Source organism: Gigantopelta aegis, chromosome 10, assembly GCF_016097555.1.
Source record: "Gigantopelta aegis isolate Gae_Host chromosome 10, Gae_host_genome, whole genome shotgun sequence".
Classification (NCBI taxonomy): domain Eukaryota; kingdom Metazoa; phylum Mollusca; class Gastropoda; order Neomphalida; family Peltospiridae; genus Gigantopelta; species Gigantopelta aegis.
The window spans coordinates 29329758-29351312 of record NC_054708.1 but is presented as its reverse complement, the minus strand read 5'-3'; the positions used below and the strand labels follow the sequence as shown (position 1 = coordinate 29351312).

The 21555-nt window shown below is 38.9% G+C and overlaps 1 protein-coding gene across 1 annotated transcript; it reads left to right on the top strand.

The window, feature by feature from the left end:
* Positions 1–5558: 5558 nt before the first annotated feature.
* Positions 5559–20366, top strand: LOC121384460 (zwei Ig domain protein zig-2-like). Its single transcript, XM_041514863.1, has 9 exons — positions 5559–5667; positions 6219–6317; positions 14901–14946; positions 16087–16259; positions 17367–17550; positions 18195–18248; positions 18795–18949; positions 19561–19677; positions 20090–20366. The coding sequence occupies exons 2-9, from the start codon at positions 6237–6239 to the stop codon at positions 20132–20134; spliced, it is 855 nt and encodes a 284-aa protein (XP_041370797.1). The 5' UTR covers positions 5559–5667; positions 6219–6236; the 3' UTR covers positions 20135–20366.
* Positions 20367–21555: the final 1189 nt, after the last annotated feature.

The window sequence follows — 21555 nt, the reverse complement described above, 5'->3', positions numbered from 1 at the left end:
AAACAGTGTCAGAATGACCATATGTTTGACGTCCAATAGCCGATGATAAGATAAAAAATCAATGTGCTCTAGCGGCGTCGTTAAATAAAACAAACTTTTATCTTTGACATCCAGTAGCCGATGACTAATAAATCAATGTGCTCTTAGTGGTGTCGTTAAATAAAACAAGCTAACGTGGGGTTTTCTGGTGGGGTTTTTTTTTTTTTTTGGGGGGGGGGGGATGTTGGATGGGCAGGGTTTTGTTATTGTTTTAGTGTTATCACTGTTTTTATTATTCGTTTTACTTTCATTTTACCTTCATTTTGGAATATTCCACTCTATTCTCACTTGGTATACAACAAGTGTATATTATCGCCGATATTGTTTGTATCATGAAGTGGGGAGGGGACATAGCCCAGTGGTAAAGCGTTCGCTTGATGCGCGGTCGATATGGGATCAATCTCCGTCAGTGGGCCCATTGGGCTATTTTTCACCCAAGCCAGTGCACCACAACTGGTATATCAAAGGCCGTGGTATGTGTTATCCTGTCTGTGGGATGGTGCATGTAAAAGATCCCTTCCTGCTAATCGTAAAAGGTAGCCCATGAAGTGGCGACAGCTGGTCTCCACCCTCAATATCTGTGTGGTCCTTAACAATATGTCCGACGCCATATATAAACCGTATGTATCATGAACAAGACCTGATAAGCTGAAAAGCTCAATCCATTTGTTGTTGTTTGAATCAGTAATTGATCAGGCCCGTAGGTTGTTTTGCCCTACTCTTTATAAATCAAGGTTGTACCCACCCACCCTCCAATAGGGATTATGCCCCCTCCACTGGTGGTAAAGTTTGTTTTATTTAACGACGCCACTAGAGCACATTGATTTTTTTATCTTATCATCGGCTATTGGACGTCAAACATATGGTCAATCTGACACTGTCTTTTAGAGGAAACCCGCTGTCGCCACATAGGCTACTCTTTTACGACAGGCAGCAAGGGATCTTTTATTTGCGCTTCTCACAGGCAGGATAGCACAAACCATGGCCTTTGTTGGACCAGTTATGGATCACTGGTCGGTGCAAGTGGTTTACACCTACCCACTGAGCCTTGCGAAGCACTCACTCAGGGTTTGGAGTCGGTATCTGGATTAAAAATCCCATGCCTCGGATCCGAACCCAGTACCTACCAGCCTGTAGACCGATGGCCTAACCACGACGCCACCGGGGCCGGTCCACTGGTGGTGTGCCCACTCCAACTCCAGACATCGTTCCAACAGGCCTGTTAATTGCATGTAAGGTTCAAGTTTGCTGTCTTTGAAATGTACAGCAGGTTAATGAATGAATGAATGAATGTTTAACGACACCCCAGCACGAAAAATACATCGGCTATTGGGTGTCAAACTATGGTAATGCAAATAAATAAAGTGATGATCAACATCAATATAAAAATTCAAGGTTTAAACAAAAACAGTGTAAAGAACTGTGCATAAATACAAATACAAATACAAATATCACAGAATTTTACGGATACTGAATTTTACTCTAAACTTCAATTTGTGCTGTATTGGCCATTCTCAAAGAAAATGTTACACCCCTGCACCACGGTGAGGTTACAGCACGCGCAGGGGTGTACAGCAGGTTAATGAATGAAAGAAAGTTTGTTTTGTTTAACAACACCACTAGAGCACATTGATTAATTAACCATCGACTATTGGATGTCAAACATTTGGTAATTCTGACATGTAGTCATCAGAGGAAACCCGCTACATTTTTCCATTAGCAGCAAGGGATCTTTTATATGCACTTTCCTACAGACAGGAAAACACATACCACGGCCTTTGACCAGTTTGTTGTGCACTGGTTGTAACGAGAGAAAAAAAAATCAGTTGAATGGATCCACCGAAGTGGATTGATCCTGCGACGCAAGCACCTCAGGCGAGCACTCAACCGACTGAGCACTCAACCGACTGAGCACTCAACCGACTGAGCTTAATCCCGCCCCCGCATGTTGATGATATACGATTGCATATCACGAACTAAACTTGTTTCTGTTTGTCGGGCTCTGTAATTCGGCTTTGTTCGCAGAATGAAACCGCCTCGGTGAACCCATTCTCGGATTGGGGTTTTTCCTTATCCAACCACTGCCCCACGATTGGCAAAGCAAAGGCCGTGGTATGTGCTGTCCTGCATGTGGGTAGTGCAAAGAAAAAATCCTTGCTGCTGATGATGAAAAAATGTAGCGGCTTTTCTCTGAAGATTACGAGTTAAAATTACTAAATGTTTGACAACTAATAGCCGTCATGATTAATTCGATGTGCTCTGGTGGTGTCGTTAAACAAAAAAAATAACTTTAACTGTGTCTGTATCTCCATCCGTCCGTTCGCAGACGCGTGTGCAGGAATTTATGCAGGTGAGGGTCTAGAGTGTGACGAGCGAAATATGTAGCGGGTTCGAAAGTTAAAAAAAAAAAATTGTTTTGTTTCTACAGACAGGAAAGCACATACCACGGCCTTTGACCAGTTGCGACGCAAGCACCTCAAGCTATAGCGGAGTCGAATTATGCTCCTCCGGAAAATATATTGAAAAAACAATTTTGCTTATCCCTGGTCTACCTCTCTGTCTGACTTTCTATCTATCTCCACACACTCACACACACACACACCATCTCTCTCTCACTCACTCTCTCTCTCACTCACTCTCTCTCTCTCTCACTCTCTCTCTCTCACTCTCTCACTCTTTCATTCTCTCTCTCTCTCTTCCTCTCTCTCTCCCTCCCTCCCTCTCTCCTCCCGTCTCTCTTTCTTTCTCTTTCTCTCTCACTCTCTCTCCCTCCTTCCCTCCCTCCCTCTCTCTTCCTTCCTCCCTCCCTCCCTCTCTCCCTCCCTCTCACTCTCTCTCTCTCTCTCTCTCTCTCTCTCTCTCTCTCTCTCTCTCTCTCTCTCTCTCGCTCTCGCTCTTTCTTTCTCTCTCTCTCACACACTCTTTCTCGCTCCCTCTCTCTTCCTTCCGCCCTCTCTCTCTCTCGTTTGTTCGCACCTTATCCGAGTTTCCTCCATCAACTTGTCTCCCCCTCCCCTCATTTCTTTAGGAGTAAAAGTGCGAACCGACCTAGGCGCTAGACGACCGACTTTGTTCTTTGAAACATGAATGGGCGAGGTTGAAGGGTCACACTCTAATAATAATATATGGTGTCTGCATTAGTGACCCACTGAAGCCGTCCGTCGTGCACCATTTCACGGAACTATCCAAGCGTGACTCGGTGTCCTCGGGCGGGTGCGTAGTGTTAAGACTTGGTGCGCGCAAACTTAGCGTCACAGCGGCGTCCTCGTGGCTTACCTCCGGGCGAGGTCACACGAGATTATATATGCGTCATTTTCACTTTCGGGGCGAGTCGATCATCCCATTCTGGAGCGGATCTTGAATCTGAATGAATGAATGAACGAATGAACGAATAAAGGAAGGAAGGGATGGTTAACTGATTGATTGATGAATGAATGAATGAATGAATGAATGAATGAATGAATGAATGAAATGAATGAATGAATGAACGAATGAATGAATGAACGAATGTATGTATGTTTAACGGCACCCTGGCACGAAAACCATATCGACTTTGGGGTATTAAATAAAAACACAGGCGGATCTATGGGTGGGACAAGGGGATCTATGGGTGTTACAAGGGGATCCGGCCCCCCTCCCCCACTCCATTTAAAAAAAAAAAATAAGTGCCCCTCTTTTTCTATTTCTTTTTTCCCCAGTTGGGATGCTCCTTGAACGAGTTGTTCCATGTCCCCCCCCCCCCCCCCCCCCCCGTAAAATATTCCATGAGTCCATCCCTGGTACATATAATTTTTAACAAAATAAAAAATAATTAACAAAACAGTGTAAATGGCTGTGGAAAGTCACGTCCATGAAAGATTACGCTTACCACAGCGAGGGATCATTGTCAGACCATTTCAATTATTATTACGATATCGATACAGCAGAATGTGCGCTGTATTCACCACCCCTGCGTCACAGGACGAGCAACATCACACGTAGGGGGTTTAAAATGACCAACCGAGGAGGGAGGGGAGGGAGGTATCATTCGCTAAGAATTTGTTTTCCTGTTTAGAAACCGGATGAAGCATGGGTGAAGCATGGGTGAAAGTAAATGGTGAAGAAAGTAAATGGTGAAGAGGAGGCGACGGAGGGGAGAGCTACGAGAGGGGAGAGAGAGAGAGAGAGAGAGGAGAGAGAGAGAGAGAGAGAGAGAGAGAGAGAGAGAGAGAGAGAGAGAGAGAGAGACAGACAGACAGACAGACAGACAGACAGAGGTGGGGGGGGATTAGAGATAGAGGGAAAAAGACACACATAGACACACACACAGGAGAGAGAGAAGAGAGAGGAGGACAGAGAGAGAGAGGAGAGAGGAGAGAGAGAGAGAGAGAGACAGAGGAGACAGAGAGACAGGACAGACAGAGAAAGAGATATAGAACAACCACACCCACAACAAAGGAGAGAGGGAGGGAGACAGAAAACACACACACACACACACACACACACACACCCACAAAAAAACACACACAGAAGGGGAGGGGAGAGAGAATAGAGATAGAGGGAAAGAGACACACATAGAAAAAAAACCCCACACACACACACAGACAGAGAGAGAGAGAGAGAGAGAGAGAGAGAGAGAGAGAGAGAGAGAGAGAGAGAGAGAGAGAGAGAGAGAGAGAGAGGAGAGAGAGAGAGAGCAATGGATTGAACATACCGCTATGTACTTTCCTTATAAACAGAACATGATGATCAACCTCTGCAAACACACATATTGCGTGTCTGTATCTTTCTGTTTCTCTCTCTCTTCCCCTCCCTCCCCTCCACCAACGACACAATAACCAGACGCGCATGCGGATTAACGCAATAATATATACTCATCAAAATTTTATCTAACGGGTCTAAATAGCCTATATTTTTGTTGTTTTCATTTATTTTTCCCACTTAGATCCGGTTAAGGTTCAAGCACCCTGTTCTGGGAACATAACTCTGTTATCTGTAGCTGGGTTTTCTATCCAGGACATTGGTTAATTGTTAGTTTATTAGTAAGAAAATAGTCAGTTTTGTGGTCTTACACCTCCCCACACAAAAAAAAAAACATTAAAAAGTTATCTTGGTTTGGAGCTAATACTGAGACGCGAACCCAACACGTAGCAAAACCCCGTAATGCCTGTCGTTTAACCACTACGCCGTCCGGTCTGGTAAAAATATGATTATATACACCGGTCGGCGAGACAGACTAGTACGGCGCGATTTGTGAAACGAGCCAATAAATCAACTGCTAACATTTTGCAGCACAGTTTACTGCCAATTGACAAACGTATCGTAACAATCCCCACGCAATGGATCAGCGAGTGTTTTGATAGGCAGTTCGCTGTTTTCTTACGGCTGGCTGGGAGTTACTGGCGTAGTAATATTTCCTTTCTCGTGATTGGTGCTTTAACTTTTCATTCATACTCTGAAAGCACGTGGGCCCTGTCTTCGTGACGTCACTGCCAAGTATAAATCAAGTAGCCAATGTTGCCGTTTCAATAGATCGTTCAGAAGAACTAAGAGGGACATAGTAGCACATGCGCGAGAAATTATTTTTGCCCCGTGTTGTGTAGTTAGTATCTAGCTCATAGATTGTTTTACACCGTGATTTTTAAACAGGTAAGTCATATTTTTGTTTCAGAGTTGTTGTATTTTTTTAAAAGAAAAGTTTGTAAAAAAAAAAAAGTTTTAAAAATTTATTACTTCTTTGGTGCATATTTAATATTGATATTTAAAAAAATGTAAAAAAAAATTCGTAGATTTTTTTACTTTTCTTTTTAAAAAAATTCTTTGTGGCTTTTTTTTTAAGAGAGAGAGAGAGAGAGAGAGAGAGAGAGAGAGAGAGAGAGAGAGAGAGAGAGAGAGAGAGAGAGAGAGAGAGAGAGAGGGGGGTGAAGAGGGGGAGAAATATATATGAAGAAAAATATATTGATATCTGAATTGTAAAGTACTTAAAACATAATGGAGAAATATCTTTTTATATATTTTTTTTTTTTTTTTAAAACGTAAATAAACTTCTGTTTTTGTTTTGTGTTTATATACCTACTTACTACTTATTTATAACAAAACAAACAAACAAACAGACAAAAATCTAACAACAAAAACAGCACCAAAAACCAAAACCAAAAACATATATTTCAAAATCTGTTAATGTATTGTTTTTCTTTCAGTATTAATTTATCGCCAGAATGATGTCTGTGTTTGAACGCTCATTTATGCTTATTGTTGTCCTTGTATCCTGTACGTGCATTTCGGCAGGATTTTTACGGGTAAGTGCCTTTAATTCATTATATAAGCTACATCATTTTAAATTCACTGGCTCCAGTTTGCAGTTTTGCTGTATTTTAAGAACTTTCAGACAAACTGATAATTTTTAAGAACTAATTGTACGTAGGTTAATAGTTTTACTTGCTCATATACCACTGGGGTTTCGAACACGCTAACAACTAAAAGTACATATTGATAACATTTTCTTTCTTTTTGTTATTTAAAAAATATGATCTGTGTCTGTGCATCATTGTAAAGTACATGCAGGTGTTTAAGTTTACTTTCTAATATATATAATCGTTTCAATAACTTGTCTCTATTGTTTTTTTTTTACATTTGGTTTAAGTTTTAAAATGTTTCATCACTTTTAGTAAATGATACTTCTATCAGTTTTAATAAATGATACCAGTCTTGATAAATTGTATCTATTGTAATAGGTGGTATTAATTTTAGAAAGTGGTCAGACTTAGTTACTTCAATATTCTTCCATAGTAGTAATATAGTAATTTTGAAAAAAAGTAGTTATTTTAATTTCTATTAATACCAGCAAGTAATTTGCTTTTGAATATGGTTCAATTAATCAACCTTTAATTTGTTTAAATTTTAATTGTTTTTTTTTTTTTTAATAAACAGTTTAATTATTAAAATATCCCTATTTAAGTTTACAATAACTTTTAACGTTACTATTACTATGTGCCAGAAATGCCAATGATTAATTAATCAATGTGTTCTAGTGGTTTCTTTAAACAACTCAAACTGACTTTTAACTCACGTTCATTCTATTTCGCATATAAAATGCATTTTGACGACCAGAAATACACTGAATTTGACAAAATTGATAGTTTAAGCAAATATATGTAAGTAAGTGGTACAGAGGCGGATCTTGGGGGGGGGGGGGGGGAACAGGGCACCCCCCCCCATAAATTTTGCGACAGTTATGATTTTATTATATATTAATTTTCTTCTTTTTTTACGATCCCCTCCAAACCTCCCCCAAAGTTCCATTGGCATTCCACCTCATGTCATTGGGGACCCCCGAAATGGATTTTCTGGATCCGCCACTGTCGTATGTAACGATATGAAAGCTATACTAGCTGAAAATATTATACAGTATCTAATAACCAAGTTCAGTGGCTTTAAGTAGAGTATTAGTACTCTTCCTTATCATCCCCCCAACATCCCCCCCAAAAAAAACCCCAAAACCCCCCCCAAACAAACCCACCAACAAAAAACCCAAACAAACCCCAAAACAACAACATAGAAGTTTTTAAAATTCCGTCTGTTTTATAACGTACATCTATCTGCAAGCAGAAGTTGTAGTGTCATAGACACCGCGTTACTACGATTATCTCTTGGTGGTCTTGTACACGAGAAAATAGTTCCTTGATTTCTGTATTGATGAAAACTATCGATCGAACTTTCTGAGCTTTAAATTAATCACTGAATCAGGTGGATGGAAGAATATGCTGAAATAGTATCTAGTGGGTTTATGGTGTTTATTAATCAAATCACAGTCGATTTCTAAAGACAAACCATACACATGTAGTAAGTAGTAAACGGTGAAAATTAGGAAATCCTGTTAAATTTGGAAGTCGTATTGTGGTAAAAGAAAAGAAAAAGACAAAACAAACGTGCTTGGCTTGCTAAACAAAATTTCAAAGCACTTTCTTTGTGCATGTAATAAAAGTAATTGCTTTTTCTTATAGAGAGATAAAATTACGAAACGTAATAACAATTTATTACTAATTTATTATTATTATTATTATTATTATTATTATTATTGTTGTTGTTGTTGTTGTTGTCATATTCGACATACTATGCTGAATACTATATGTCGTAAAACGGGGAAGATTCTAAATGCTAATATTGATTGTTATTGCATCAGCATTTGTAAAGGTTGACTGTTCGTGGTATTAATAGATTAAAAGAACAACTTAGTCATACAAACTGACTGACCATGGGCACACTTTTTTCAATCGATGGGACTTTTTTTCTGCAAGGCCATATCTTGCAAAAAAATTTTAATAATAATAAAATCAGTGTGGGGAAATAAGACACACACGATCCGAGCCTAAATCATACATCTCCACGGGTGGTCTGGGGGTGTCCTTCCTCGTACAATGTTGTAAACACTTACCTCAGGCGCGTATGCAGTTATTTAGCGGGGGTGAGGGAGGGGGTAAGACTGGCGTCGGAAGTTTATAGAGATCTCAAGTCATATTCCTCCGTAGAGTATATTGAGAAAATAATTTGTCGTCCCCGACCCCTCCCCCACCCCCATCCATTCCCTTGAACACGCGCCTGAAACAAACTCATGGTTGGACCACTGGCATAGTCAGGATTTGAGATATGGGAGGGGGGGGGGGGGGGCACTATTGGGGAGGGCAACCCACACTATGTATGTATGTATGTATGTATGATTTTATAAAATTTGGATAGAGTGGGATTCGTGACAGATAAAAATTTTGATAAAGAAAAACCCACAAACCCATCACTATACTGTATGTATGCTTCTTTTAATTATTATTTGTCCAGACGGTTACATTTATTTTTATCACCTGTCTTTCTACTACGTCAAGAGCAGTTCCTATTACGCCCGAAGGCCCCGTGTTTCATATTACGACACGCACATACCGATCACATTGCTTTGACCACGTCTTTCGGGAATTTCACCGATGGGTCACTCCCTGTTTCCGCCCCTTTGGTTGCCAGCGCCATTAGCGTTCTCAGCCTATTCTGCTTCGAGCAGTTTGTATCGGCTTATGTTACCGTCCACGGCGTCGTGTAAATAGCTAATAGCAAAAAATTGGCGGCTTTGAATACCTTTAACAAAAGGTACAGTAAAAATCGTGACACACGGTACAGAAATTTAACAAACGTAAATAATATAACATTATTATAAATATATAATTCTGAAGTATTTTGCAAACATCTAGTGAAGTATAATGTGACAATTGTATATAAAGAAATACGGTATATCAAGACTAATTTTTGTAAAATTTTGTAATATTAAAGGGGAAAATCTGTCAGTTGCGTTAACAAAAGGTACAGTTAAAATCGTGACACAAAACAAAGATGGAAGTAATATAATATTATATTATAATACCGGCCTCGGTGGCGTCGTGGTTAAGCCATCAGACATAAGTTTGGTAGGTACATGGTTCGCATCCCGGTACCGGCTCCCACCCAGAGCGAGTTTTAACGACTCAGTGGATAGGTGCAAGGTCACTACACACTCTTCTCTCTAAATAACCACTAACAACTAACCGACTGTCCTAGACAGCCCAGGATAGCGTGCTTGAACCTTCATTGGATATAAGTACGAAAATAAGTTGAAATGAAAGGAAAGTATTATAAATATATAACTCTAAAGTATGCTGTATACATCTAGTAAAGTGTAATGTCACGATTCTCAATATTATATACATATAATTTATCGGGAGACCTGCATTTTTTTTTTTTTATATAACTACTGAATATGGAATCGTATATAAAAACAAGTAAGGCAACTGTAACCTTGATATTTCATACCCATTACTATATGGATATATGCCACCTTCAGTGAAAATGTTAGGTCCATAGGTCAAATGTTGTAAAAATAGCAACATATTCACAACTGTACGTAAAATCAGATGCGACGCTCGTTCCACTAATTGCCCTTCTGTCTGGTGTCGGATTTGTTTTACTTAACATTTTGAATCTGTTACTATTTTAACAATATTTGACCTATTGGCCGAACATTTTCACTGAAGGTGGCATATATTCATATAGAACTGGGTGTGAAATATAAAAGTTACAATCCCCATACGTTTTAATTAATTCCATTGTTTTCGGACCACCTAATATATATATTGCTACATCACCACCAATAAAAAGAAACAAAATGTATTGTGCATTGGGAAGGTTTCGCACCGCAATACCAATCCTCCCTCCCCGAATATGCGCCTTTTTAGTTTATGTTTAAAAAACAACAACCACCATGTACATACTATAATTATTATAATCGAATTTAAGCCATATCAGTTTTTGCATGAGTTAATTTGCACTCCGGGACATTTGACCATGGATACGAGCTATTACTCATTCCCGAAGGCATTGAATTACCATGGCTGATAGAAACACACTGCCCCAATGGGCACTTAGCCAAACGGACGGAAGTTGGTTTATAACGTCATTTAAAAAACCCACAAAAAAAAACAAGAAGAAAAAGACAATTTTTATTTTTAAAATAACGAAGTACATTTCATCAATTCATTGGATCTTGGCAATGTGCTATGCTGTGCCATGTCTGACTTTATCTTATGATAGCAGATATCTTTTGCAACCCGACGAATACGGTTATGATATACGGTTATGATTACGGCTACGAATATTCCATCAAAATGAAACAGTTGTAAATGCCATTGATAGAAAGAAAGCCAGCTCGATTGTGACTGGAATAAGACTTAGGCCTACTATTTATGTAATGCACTTATCGATCCAAGGTAGTTCGACGATTAACCGGAACAAAACATAATATGTAGCATGCATGGCACAAATAACGCTGACCCTTTCACCGCATTGGACTAGTAATAATTGTGGCAAGGATCCAATGATGGAATTACAAAAATGTTTTCGCTATTTTGAGTAATAATATTAAATAATCCCATATTCTTTGAAATTGTAGCCTTTTCTGGCAGTACTAGCCACGTTCAGTGGGAATATCTGCAAGGACGAAAGGGGATTAATTTCTGTTACTATATTTGTAGCGGAATAGGATTTTAAAATTATTTATTTATTTATTTATTTATTAAGCTGTCCCCATCCAGAAACAAAAAGCCACCCCCACCCCGAAAATAAGGTACCCCATTTAGGTCTTTATTTTAAAATACCTTTATTTTCTAGGTGAAGAACATATTGCTGAATTCTAAGGGTTTTTTTTATTTACTCCTCATTCTGGAGTTATTTTAGGCTACCTATGGTCCAATATGGCTACTGGAGACAATAATTTTTTTTTTAATGGACAGTGTTTAAACAAAAGAGACAATCTTAACCCATTCAACTTTGACCTTATCACTTGCGTGGGTTATTGACCTTTGTTCAACTCTTTAGTTCAGATGCATTTCGACAGCCCCTGGCCATAAAGTAGGAAAGTAGGCTGGAATGTGGTCTGACTACAGGGTCATTAGGTCGACCGTACACTGACCAGTGGTCACTTTGAAAGGAGTGCCGGCAAATCCACGTGTGAAATGCCGAACATATGTTCCGTATTAAAGGCAGTAGAACAAGCCAGGGTCAAATATGCTATAAATTATACAGCAAAATATGCTATAAATTATACAGCAAAATATGCTATAAATTATACAGCACTACTTTGCTGGGGTTTTTTTTAATAACGTACAAGTATATATGCCCCTTATAACAACAGTTTATTAAATAATTGATCACATGCAACTGTAAAATGTAACTGTGGACATTTTCATACATTGCCATTAGCATTTCTGTACATGCAGCGTTCGACTGACCAGGTACATACAGATCTAGGTGACTACGTTGGTATTACCATTTAATCGGAACAGGTGTGTGAACGTTGCTTAATTATAACGGTACCACACTAGTAACCGTTATTGATCCCTACACCATGGATGGCATGGGGTGTTGACACCGTCACAGATCCTAGATCTTTGGCGAGGTGATAATATTTAACCACAAGACATTTTGTTTAATGCAGTTCTGTGCATGAGCATGTTTCAACTGCATATGATATTAATATTATTTTGGCCGCTTGGCCATAATAAATGAAATGCTACATTTTCATAAAAAAAAGAGTTCAAAATGGGTGCGGGGGTGGGTAAAATCATTGAAAATACTGCACTTTTTTTTTCTTTCTTTTTTCTGTCTTAATTTTTCCTTCTTTTTAGCTAAGAAGCTCCCATACACGCACAAAACACGCACACACGCATGTATGCACACGCACGCACACACACACACGCACACACGCACAACACACACACACACCACACAACACACACAAACAAACACACACACACATACATACACACGCACACACAACACACACACACACATACACACAAACACACACACCCATACACACAACACACACAATGAACACACACACACACACACACACACACACACACACACACACACAACACACAAAAACAATACACACGTACACACACATAGACACACAAACACACACACACACACACACACACACACACAAACACACACACAGACAGACACATACACTCATACACACACAACACATACAACACACACACAACACACACACACACACACACACACACGCGCGCGCACACACACATACATACACTCATACACAGACAGACACACACACACATACACACATACACACACGCATACATACACATACATACACACACATACATACACACACACGCGCGCGCGCGCTCGCGTGAACACCCGCACACACAACCTGGGGCCGTGCCTTTATCCTGGGAGATTTGATTTTATAATGGCCCAAATGTATTTCACTAAACCGTCTTACTCTACTTCTCTGTATATATTATAGGTTAGATATGGTAACGACATTTTGTTGACGAAATGCCAACAGTACTTTCCTGCGCAGTTCAGAACTGCCAGTATAATTGTAACGGAATCAAGTCAAAGTTAAAGTCTGTTATGTTTAACGACACCACTAGGGCAATTGATTTATTAGTCATTGACATATAGTCTTAAAGAGGAAACCCGCTATATTTTTCCATTAGTAGCAAGGGATCTTTTATATGCATCATCCCACAGACAGGAGAGCACATACCGCGACCTTCGATGTACCAGTCGCATCAAGCGAATGCTAGTAGTAGTGAATATACTTCATTTTACTAAAAGAAATCGTTTGGATGTCTGGCAACATCCCTATTGCCATTTGGTGTTTAACATAAAATGGTAAATGCATAGCAATGTCATGTCATTGTTATTTTTATATGTGCTTTGTACCATATAGACATGATAGTAAATATTACGGTATTTTATATATATTACCTGTCGTAAAACACTGGCTGGAGTTTTCTTACTGTCACACGCCATTCTTCGATATTCCGTTGTAGTCATAGTCACTAATTTACATCGTATAAAAATACATTATTCTCCATTTTTACGCCTTCGAAATTGCGTGAACGGTAGTTTCGTTCGCGCGTCTCTCTCTCTCTCTCTCTCTCTCTCTCTCTCTCTCTCTCTCTCTCTCTCTCTCTCTCTCGCGCGCGCGCGCGCGCGAAAGTCTAGTCTTGTGTAAATCATTTTTTGTTCTCGTATTATATTTAGGACAACATTTCCATAGTCATGACGGGTTACCTGATTTGTTTTTGCGTAACCCACACATGGCACACGCCAATTTTCAATTATCAGAGGCCTGGTTTTAACACTTATAAGAGCCGCATTATTATGTTTTGTGTTATCCAGTGTTAAAGACATGGCGACAAAATTGTATTTTATATGAAAGCACTTGATAACCGTTAATATCAATAAACCGTGATAACACGTATATTCATTAAACCTGTAGGTGTGTTACTATTTTGAGTTAAGTACATGGATATGATGCTGTAATACAGCAAGGCGATATATTGTATCTTTAATATAACAACATTGATGTACATGTATTTAATTAACTTGAAAACAAAACACACCTATTAACACTATCTGGCATTAGTATACGTAACCATAACCGGGCTGGAGACAATAAGGGTAATAGTATTACGTTTCAGTAAGCACATCCTATACGTTTTGTAATAGGTGTTACCACAACAAACATAGGTATCAAGGACGCTGTAGCCATGACCTTCACAGTTAAAGAGAAAATTGAACAGATATAAATAATGACACAATCTATGTTACGACACAGGGCCAATATTATGGAAGCTATATTAGCGCTACGTTACCGAAAAACCGTTGAAAGCCATGTCAGGCGGCGTTTTGACGTCATAGCTTATTACGATTTTATGATATCGTAGCGCTAAGATAGTTTCGAAAATGTGTAGTTAGATCTGTAGCAACGGTCATATCGGGGGCGTTAGCTTGTCCCCCCCCCCCCCCCCCCCCCCCCCCCGTTTCAAGGACCATAAGATTTACATTTTGTAAAACGCCTCAAAACTCATTTCACTGAACATCGTAAGTTTACGTCTGCTACTAGCAGTTATACCGGTCGTGCGTTTACACGTTTTTGGCATCAATTTCACGCAGAAAATTACATCATTACGGAAGCTGGAGTATTTTAAAGACAAAAGAAAATGAAATATGTGTTCTTCTAACTATATCTGTTGAACTATAATAGAAATAAGAATTGTGCTTTAGTCGTAGATTTACGTTTACGTGCAAAAATAGGTTTCCGATGTTTTGTGAAACCGGGCCCTGAATGGACCATCTATTAAACCGGATACGCCTAAAAAGCGGACCCCTGGGTGTCCAGTTTAGAGGGTTTTCACTATATGTATTATTTGGATTTAGTGGAAGACGGGGAGAGCACTCGTATAGGGGTGCTTTTGTATGCTTTTGTGTAATTTCATTTTAGATTTTTGAGGTTTAACGTTTGTTTGTTTCTATTTCAGAGTTTAAAACACAAAAGTATTTTCAACAAAAAGCAAAATTCGGCAGGTAAGATATTAATATAATATTATGTTATTTAATAGAAGTATTGTGTGGATGTACAATTTATTGATATTTATGAACATAAAAACATTTTCGCGATGTTTTTGTTTTTTTGAGAGTTACAATTTTTATGACTTTAAAGTAAAAAATTCCAAGACAGCGTACATGGACATTTATTGGATAATAAACACTTAAAATCATATAATACTGTATCATATCTTTGTCTGTCGCACTCGTGGTGATGTCGCCACTGACAATCTAACAGTCGTAGTTTAAAACCTATATTAATTTTCTGAGAGAAAAAAAAGAGAAGAAAACACTTGGTATGAAGGACCAAATTCAAATAACGTCTAGCATTGTAACGTGTGTATAAACTACAAAGATGATATGCAAGAATGCATGTCAGTATATAGGCGTACGGGCTTCAAGTTTTGTAAAGGGACGGGCAGGGTTTTTTGCCCGAATTTCAAAGAAAATGCCCAAATCTGGATAACAACATTTATTCCTATTAACAATACTACCAAATAACAATACAGGGCTGCAAACGAATCGCTACTATTATTATTTTTTTTTACATCGATTAGAACTAATTTTAAGGGTACAATGAATGAATGTTTAACCACACCCCAGCACGACAAAATACGTCGGCTATTGGGTGTCAAACTATGGTAAATGCAAGACTAAAGTGTTTAAGGGTAGAATGATGAAAAATCGTGTTAAAAAGGTCTCAGGTTAGCGCGTTTTGCTCGAATATCTGTATAAGATTTTCCAGAATTTGAGGTTTTGTTCCAGCACTAGGGCGGCAGTTGCCCTCCCCCTGTTTCGTACGCTTATATGTCAGTAAATTGCAATCGACTGTCAGTAACACTGTTAATCTCTTGACTGTATGGACGAGGATTTTGCAACCACTCTTTGATGTTGGTGATGATGTAATCCCTCGCTTCTTTCCATTAATATATATTAATATCTAGATAGTATAGCAATATTTATATATTATATATATGTATTTAATTAATATATTGATATTGATATCTATAAATAATTATATATTTTCATTTCTGTTGCCGTCCGACGCCATATAACCGTAAATAAAATGTGTCGAGTGTGTCGTTAAATAACAAATTTCCTTCCTCTCTTCTGTTGCAGCCTCAAAGCGATCATCACCGTCAGATGTTGGTCCCAAATTGTTTTTCAAAGGCAGACCTCTCAAGGAGACCGTTGGTGTGGGGCACCTCGATAGTCTTGTGTTAGAGTGCCAAGCCGGGGGCTCTCCCAACCCAACGATACACTGGCTCAAGGATGGCAAACCCATAGACCAGGTCAGACATCCTTATAGATATGTTGGTTAAATAGAACAAGGACTTTTTTCTGTTTTCTATAATTAATACGCTGTTGCAAATTGAAATTGTTAATATATTTCTAGTGTTATTGTAATAATTACTTTGTGATTTGTAATTCGAACATTTAAAAACATAAACGTCAACTATATATCTGTGTCTGTATTTTCTGTCTTTCTTCTTGTCTTTCTGTCTGTCCGTCTGTTTATTTGTCTGTCTATATAGCTCGGTCTGGCCCTTTGCCAGCCTTTCTGTGTCTGTGTCTTAGTCTTTTTACTAAAATCTATGTGTCTCTCTGTTGTTTCTTTATATATGTCTCACATTCTCAGTCGCTTGTGCAAAGGGGGTCAAAACGCCCCCTACTCAAGTTTATTTTAAAAATATATATTTTCCTGGGAAGCATAACTCGAACTCCTTTAGAAACTTCGCTCGCCACAGTCTAGACCCCCACCCCCCCCCCCCCGCCCCACCCCTCCTGCATAGATTCCTGGACAATCGCCTGAATATGTATATTTGTGTTCAAGACATACGAGGAATGCAGGTTCGTGTGCAGCAATGTGTAGGGGAGGGGGGGGGGGTGTCTAGACTATGACGAGCTAAGTTTCTAGGGTGTGTGGTCGAGTCATGATCCCTCGAAAAAAAAAAAAATGTTTTTTAAAAAGAAGAAAATTCGTCCGAGTAGTAGATGTTTTATCACACGTGCCCCTAGTATAAAGGCGGCGCCACACGATACGAGTGCCTCGTACGAAAACAGCCACGAGAATAACCGATGGCATAGCAACCGATGAAATCGTAATTTTTGTCTTCTTATCAGTCGGCTATTCTGGTGGCTAGTATCGTACGAGGATCCCTGTCCCGAGTCGGACCCCCCGATGCTATCGGAGGCCGGACTCGGGATAGGCGTGTTCGAAACCCTAGTGGTATATGGACACGTTAAACCAGTTATTAAGCTAAGCTATCGTACGAGGAACTCGTCAATCGTCTATTCCCGTGGCTAGTATTGTACGAGGAACTCGTATGGTGTGGCGTCGCCCTAAGTGGAGTTAAACATTTCAATGGTGACGTGATGGTTATGGTTTCTGTCCCCAGCTCCAGCAGACAGGAGCCGACCACGAAGACACTGTCGGGCAGGACGGTCTACCTCTACTACGTCTCTCATCCACCAAGTCGAGGCTCACCATCAACTGCGTCACCCCGGCAGACGAAGGACTTTACGCATGCGTCGCGGAAACTAATTACCAAAGAATATCCCAGACGACAACGGTCAAATTAGGTAAGCGATCATTTTTATTTTCGATAATAAGCCTATGGTTTGGGGAAGGGTCATGAGGCGGATAAAAGTCATCCATTTAATTTTTTTTTACATTTATTTTTACTAATGATTCATGCGCGTGTGCATGGGGTGGGAGATGGGGTTGAGTAGGGATCGAAACCCTCCTGCTCCTAGCGAAATTTGTCGTTTTTACAATGTATTTTTTGGGAGAGGATGACCCGACCCACCCACCCTCCTCAAAAAAAAAAAAAAAAAAAAAAAAAGAAAAAAAACACCCCAAAAACGAAAAAAGAAGTCGTTTATCAAAGTCTACACCCTTGCACAATTTTCGCAAAGCACGAATATGATCACGTTCCCTCCATGATCCATCGTCTGCCTAATCATAATTCCGTCGCAGACTATCATGTTTAGGTTTCAGCTTCATATTAATTTTAACGGGACGGATAAATAAAACAGTGTTATTAACTTATCAAAATTAAATCTTATGCTGTTTTTATCCTTCTGCAACTCACAAACATATTTTACTTTTGTTTTCTTTCTTAACATTGATTGCATTTCTTGTAGAACATTTCTATACCACAGTATTGATTATTATGCACTAAACAATGTAGCCTATTTGTAAACCTGCTATTTCCTACTTGCAGATGACAGCAGCTATAACGATTTAGAAGAGTGCGTCGTGAAGAAAGCTTTAAGAGGTGAGTAGAAATAGAATAATAGATTTTCTTCTAGATTGTTCACGCCATTTTACTAATTATTCTAGTCTTGACCATAACAAGCCATTGACGTGCATGGCAGTACAGACTCTCATTTTGTAAACTGGTTCACACTCTGATCTGGCAATAGTTCACGAGTGTTGTAAACACTCTTTGAGTTCGTCAGGTCTGGGAAACCAGTCCAGTACCTGTCAGCTTTAAATTTTAGGACAGGACCAAACCTTTCTTGAAATTACTATGAGAATGGGAGGTAGTTAAAAAACGATAATCGTTGGACAATAGTATATATATGGTGTCTTCCAGAAAGACAAAAATGGGGATTAAAAAAAAAAAATTGACACATTTTCATATTTTTCGGGATGAAGTTGGTGATGCTCTGCGTGGCGTACCTACTGCGCCATTGATGCCAGTTTATTTTACTTTATTTTATTATTATATTATATTATATTATATTATATTATATTATATTATTACATTATATTATATTATATACTAAAATTAAAACTTTTGACATTCTTATTTTGTCAGGTGAACCTGCCAAGATAACGATGTGGACGTCGACCCGGATGGAGTTTCAGAAAAACAACGTGCAGATTTACTGCAGGGCTGACGGCATTCCGAAACCCAGAGTCCGATGGTATGACGTCAGCGGCAAACTCATCGAAGACGGACGACATTATAAAGTAAGCAGACGTTTCTTACAAGCGGAATGTTTTTACAGCCGTCGGCCATAAGGCTAGTGTATATTGGATTTACTCCTGGACGGCGGTTTTGGGTTTTCGCCCAGAGCTATGGCCTCATGGGAGACATGCCCACTCCTCCCACCAATTACACAATTCCCCCACCACGTTATATATTTACCTGTCGCCTCATAACATGACTAATACAGTGCAGTTGCACGCACTCACACACACACACACACACACACACACACACACACACACACACACACACACACACACCGTGGGTGATCCCCAGTATAAAATCCTAGTTACGCCAGTGGCTCAGTGTCTAAAACCACTACAATGACTTATATCTTAACCATTAACCTATGTCCTGGACAGACAACCCATGTATGGCAGGACAACACATACCATGACCTTTGCTATTTTTGAAAAAATCAATAGGAAAATGGGTCCACTGATGGATTTCGATACTGCAATTAAAGTACCTCGGGTGAGCGATCTACTGACTGAACTAGATCCAACCCCTTTCATATATTTTTAAACAAAATTGTGCCTGTAATCTTTTTTTGTAATTTAATTATATATGTTTGTTTTAATGTTTATTTCAGATTGTAGACAATGGAGATTTGATAATCAAAAACATCGGCTGGATGAACATGGGAGTTTACACGTGTGTTGCTGATAACGCTAATGGTTCGGACAAAATCGAGACATTTTTGTACCCAGTAAGTGTTTCAACGTTTGCTTCAAATTATTAAAATGTCAAAAGGGATATTGTTGTTGATGATGATGGTGGTGATAATGATGATGATGATGATGATGATGATGATGATGATGCTGATGATATAATGATGATGATGATATAATGATGACGATGATGATGATGATGACTATAACGATAACAGTGGTGATGATGATGATGTTGATATAATGATGATGACTGATGACGACGACAACAGTGTTGATGATGATGATGATGATGCATGGTTGATAGTTGAACTTTCATCATTTAAACTCCAGAGTTAATGACGTCACGATGGTCATCATGACGTATACCAAGTCTGGACTCTAACATTCAGTTTTATGTTGACCTGGTTGTCGTAGCAGTTGTTATGACCTTGACGTTGTTGCTTTCAGACCTTCAGAGACGACGATGACGAAGAAGACTCGACTCCTGTCTAACATTCTTTATTTGAAAGACACTTTGGTCTTGGCCAAGATCAAATTCTTCCGGAAGTGCCATCAACAATTACAGGAAGTGGCCTGTGGGCATCCATGCCATCCATGCAACAATGCAATTCTGCTTTCATCTCCGCAGACGGCTCAAAGGATTCACATCTGTTAAACGGATTCTCTCTGTCTTTGAGTTTGCGTCCCAAGTAAATGATGCTATTAAATTATTATTATTTATTTATTTGACTGTTTTTGTTCACAATATTTTTGTGTATATCGTATTTTTGGACACATAATTTATTTTGAACGAATGATTTTGAGAAATATGTTAATAAATTTTATGCAAATGATTTTTAGCGTTTAGATTATGTTGGTTTTTAATTCTATATTTATTATGTCAGTATTTAATGATAACACAGACACGTACCTTCTTTGAGAGAGGAGGGTCGTGTATTAGTAATTAGTAATTGCTATATAGCAGAATTACTGTCTCTACTAACTATTTACATTGATATAGCAGTCACTGAACTTACACATTTGGAAAGTTTGATGTCGATAATATTATTACTTGGATGAATGATGGGATGGAAAATGGAGTGCGTTTTACCAACACATGGCCACTACCATCGAGCTTACAGTGCTTAATGAATGCATACAATAATGCCTTGTTAAATATCTTTTTGAACTTTTTGTTATGAAGAGATAACATTTTGGTTTTGATGGTCTTGATTTTAAAATAGTAACTTCTGACATAACGTTTAATTGACGGTGACTAAGCAAAATTCTTCGTTTTCCGTTTTCATGACATTGATGAATTTATATCGATTTTCAAAAACAAAATGGAAAACCTGAAGGTAAACGTTATGAGTTTGAAGCTGACCTGACTTTTGAACAGAGATCCATAGAGTGAAGAGAGCCGCTGGAAACTGGAGTGACACGTGTTTCAATGGCCGATCATTAACTCTACTGTCCCCGAATCACGGCTTCCCAACTGAAAACACTGTAAGGAATATATCATACTGATGTATGTTTTATAAAATAACATTCGCCAGCACTGTAAGAAAAAAAACTATAACAGACACCACTCGCGTATTCGACTTTATAATTACCCTTACGGAATAAATAAGGGAATACGTATGCCCTTCTCTTAATTCTCTGGCCTCTGTCATTGTTTGGCCCACTGTTGAGCCAGGCTTTCGCAATATGGCTTGTTTGCTGGTCTGTCTTGTTATATCAATTTGGAATTTGTTAAAGGTATTCTCGCTCAGGACACAGACCATGTCTGTTCATCTGACGTTGTGAAATTACAAAATATGTTTTTAAAAAATCATCAGGTTCTAATGTTTTCTAGCCTTTTGCCTTATCATTGCCAAACGGCAGCTTACTAGTATAAGCGATGGTAAAATATATCTTACCTGAAAACTATAGGC

What these genes read in the sequence shown, in the direction of transcription:
- LOC121384460 (XM_041514863.1), top strand. Translation starts at nt 6,237, where the DNA reads ATGATGTCTGTGTTTGAACGCTCATTTATGCTTATTGTTGTCCTTGTA. An exon ending in ATGGCAAACCCATAGACCAG is followed by an intron (nt 16,260 to 17,366) that starts GTCAGACATCCT and finishes TTCTGTCCCCAG; the next exon opens with CTCCAGCAGACAGGAGCCGA. An exon ending in GACGACAACGGTCAAATTAG is followed by an intron (nt 17,551 to 18,194) that starts GTAAGCGATCAT and finishes TCCTACTTGCAG; the next exon opens with ATGACAGCAGCTATAACGAT.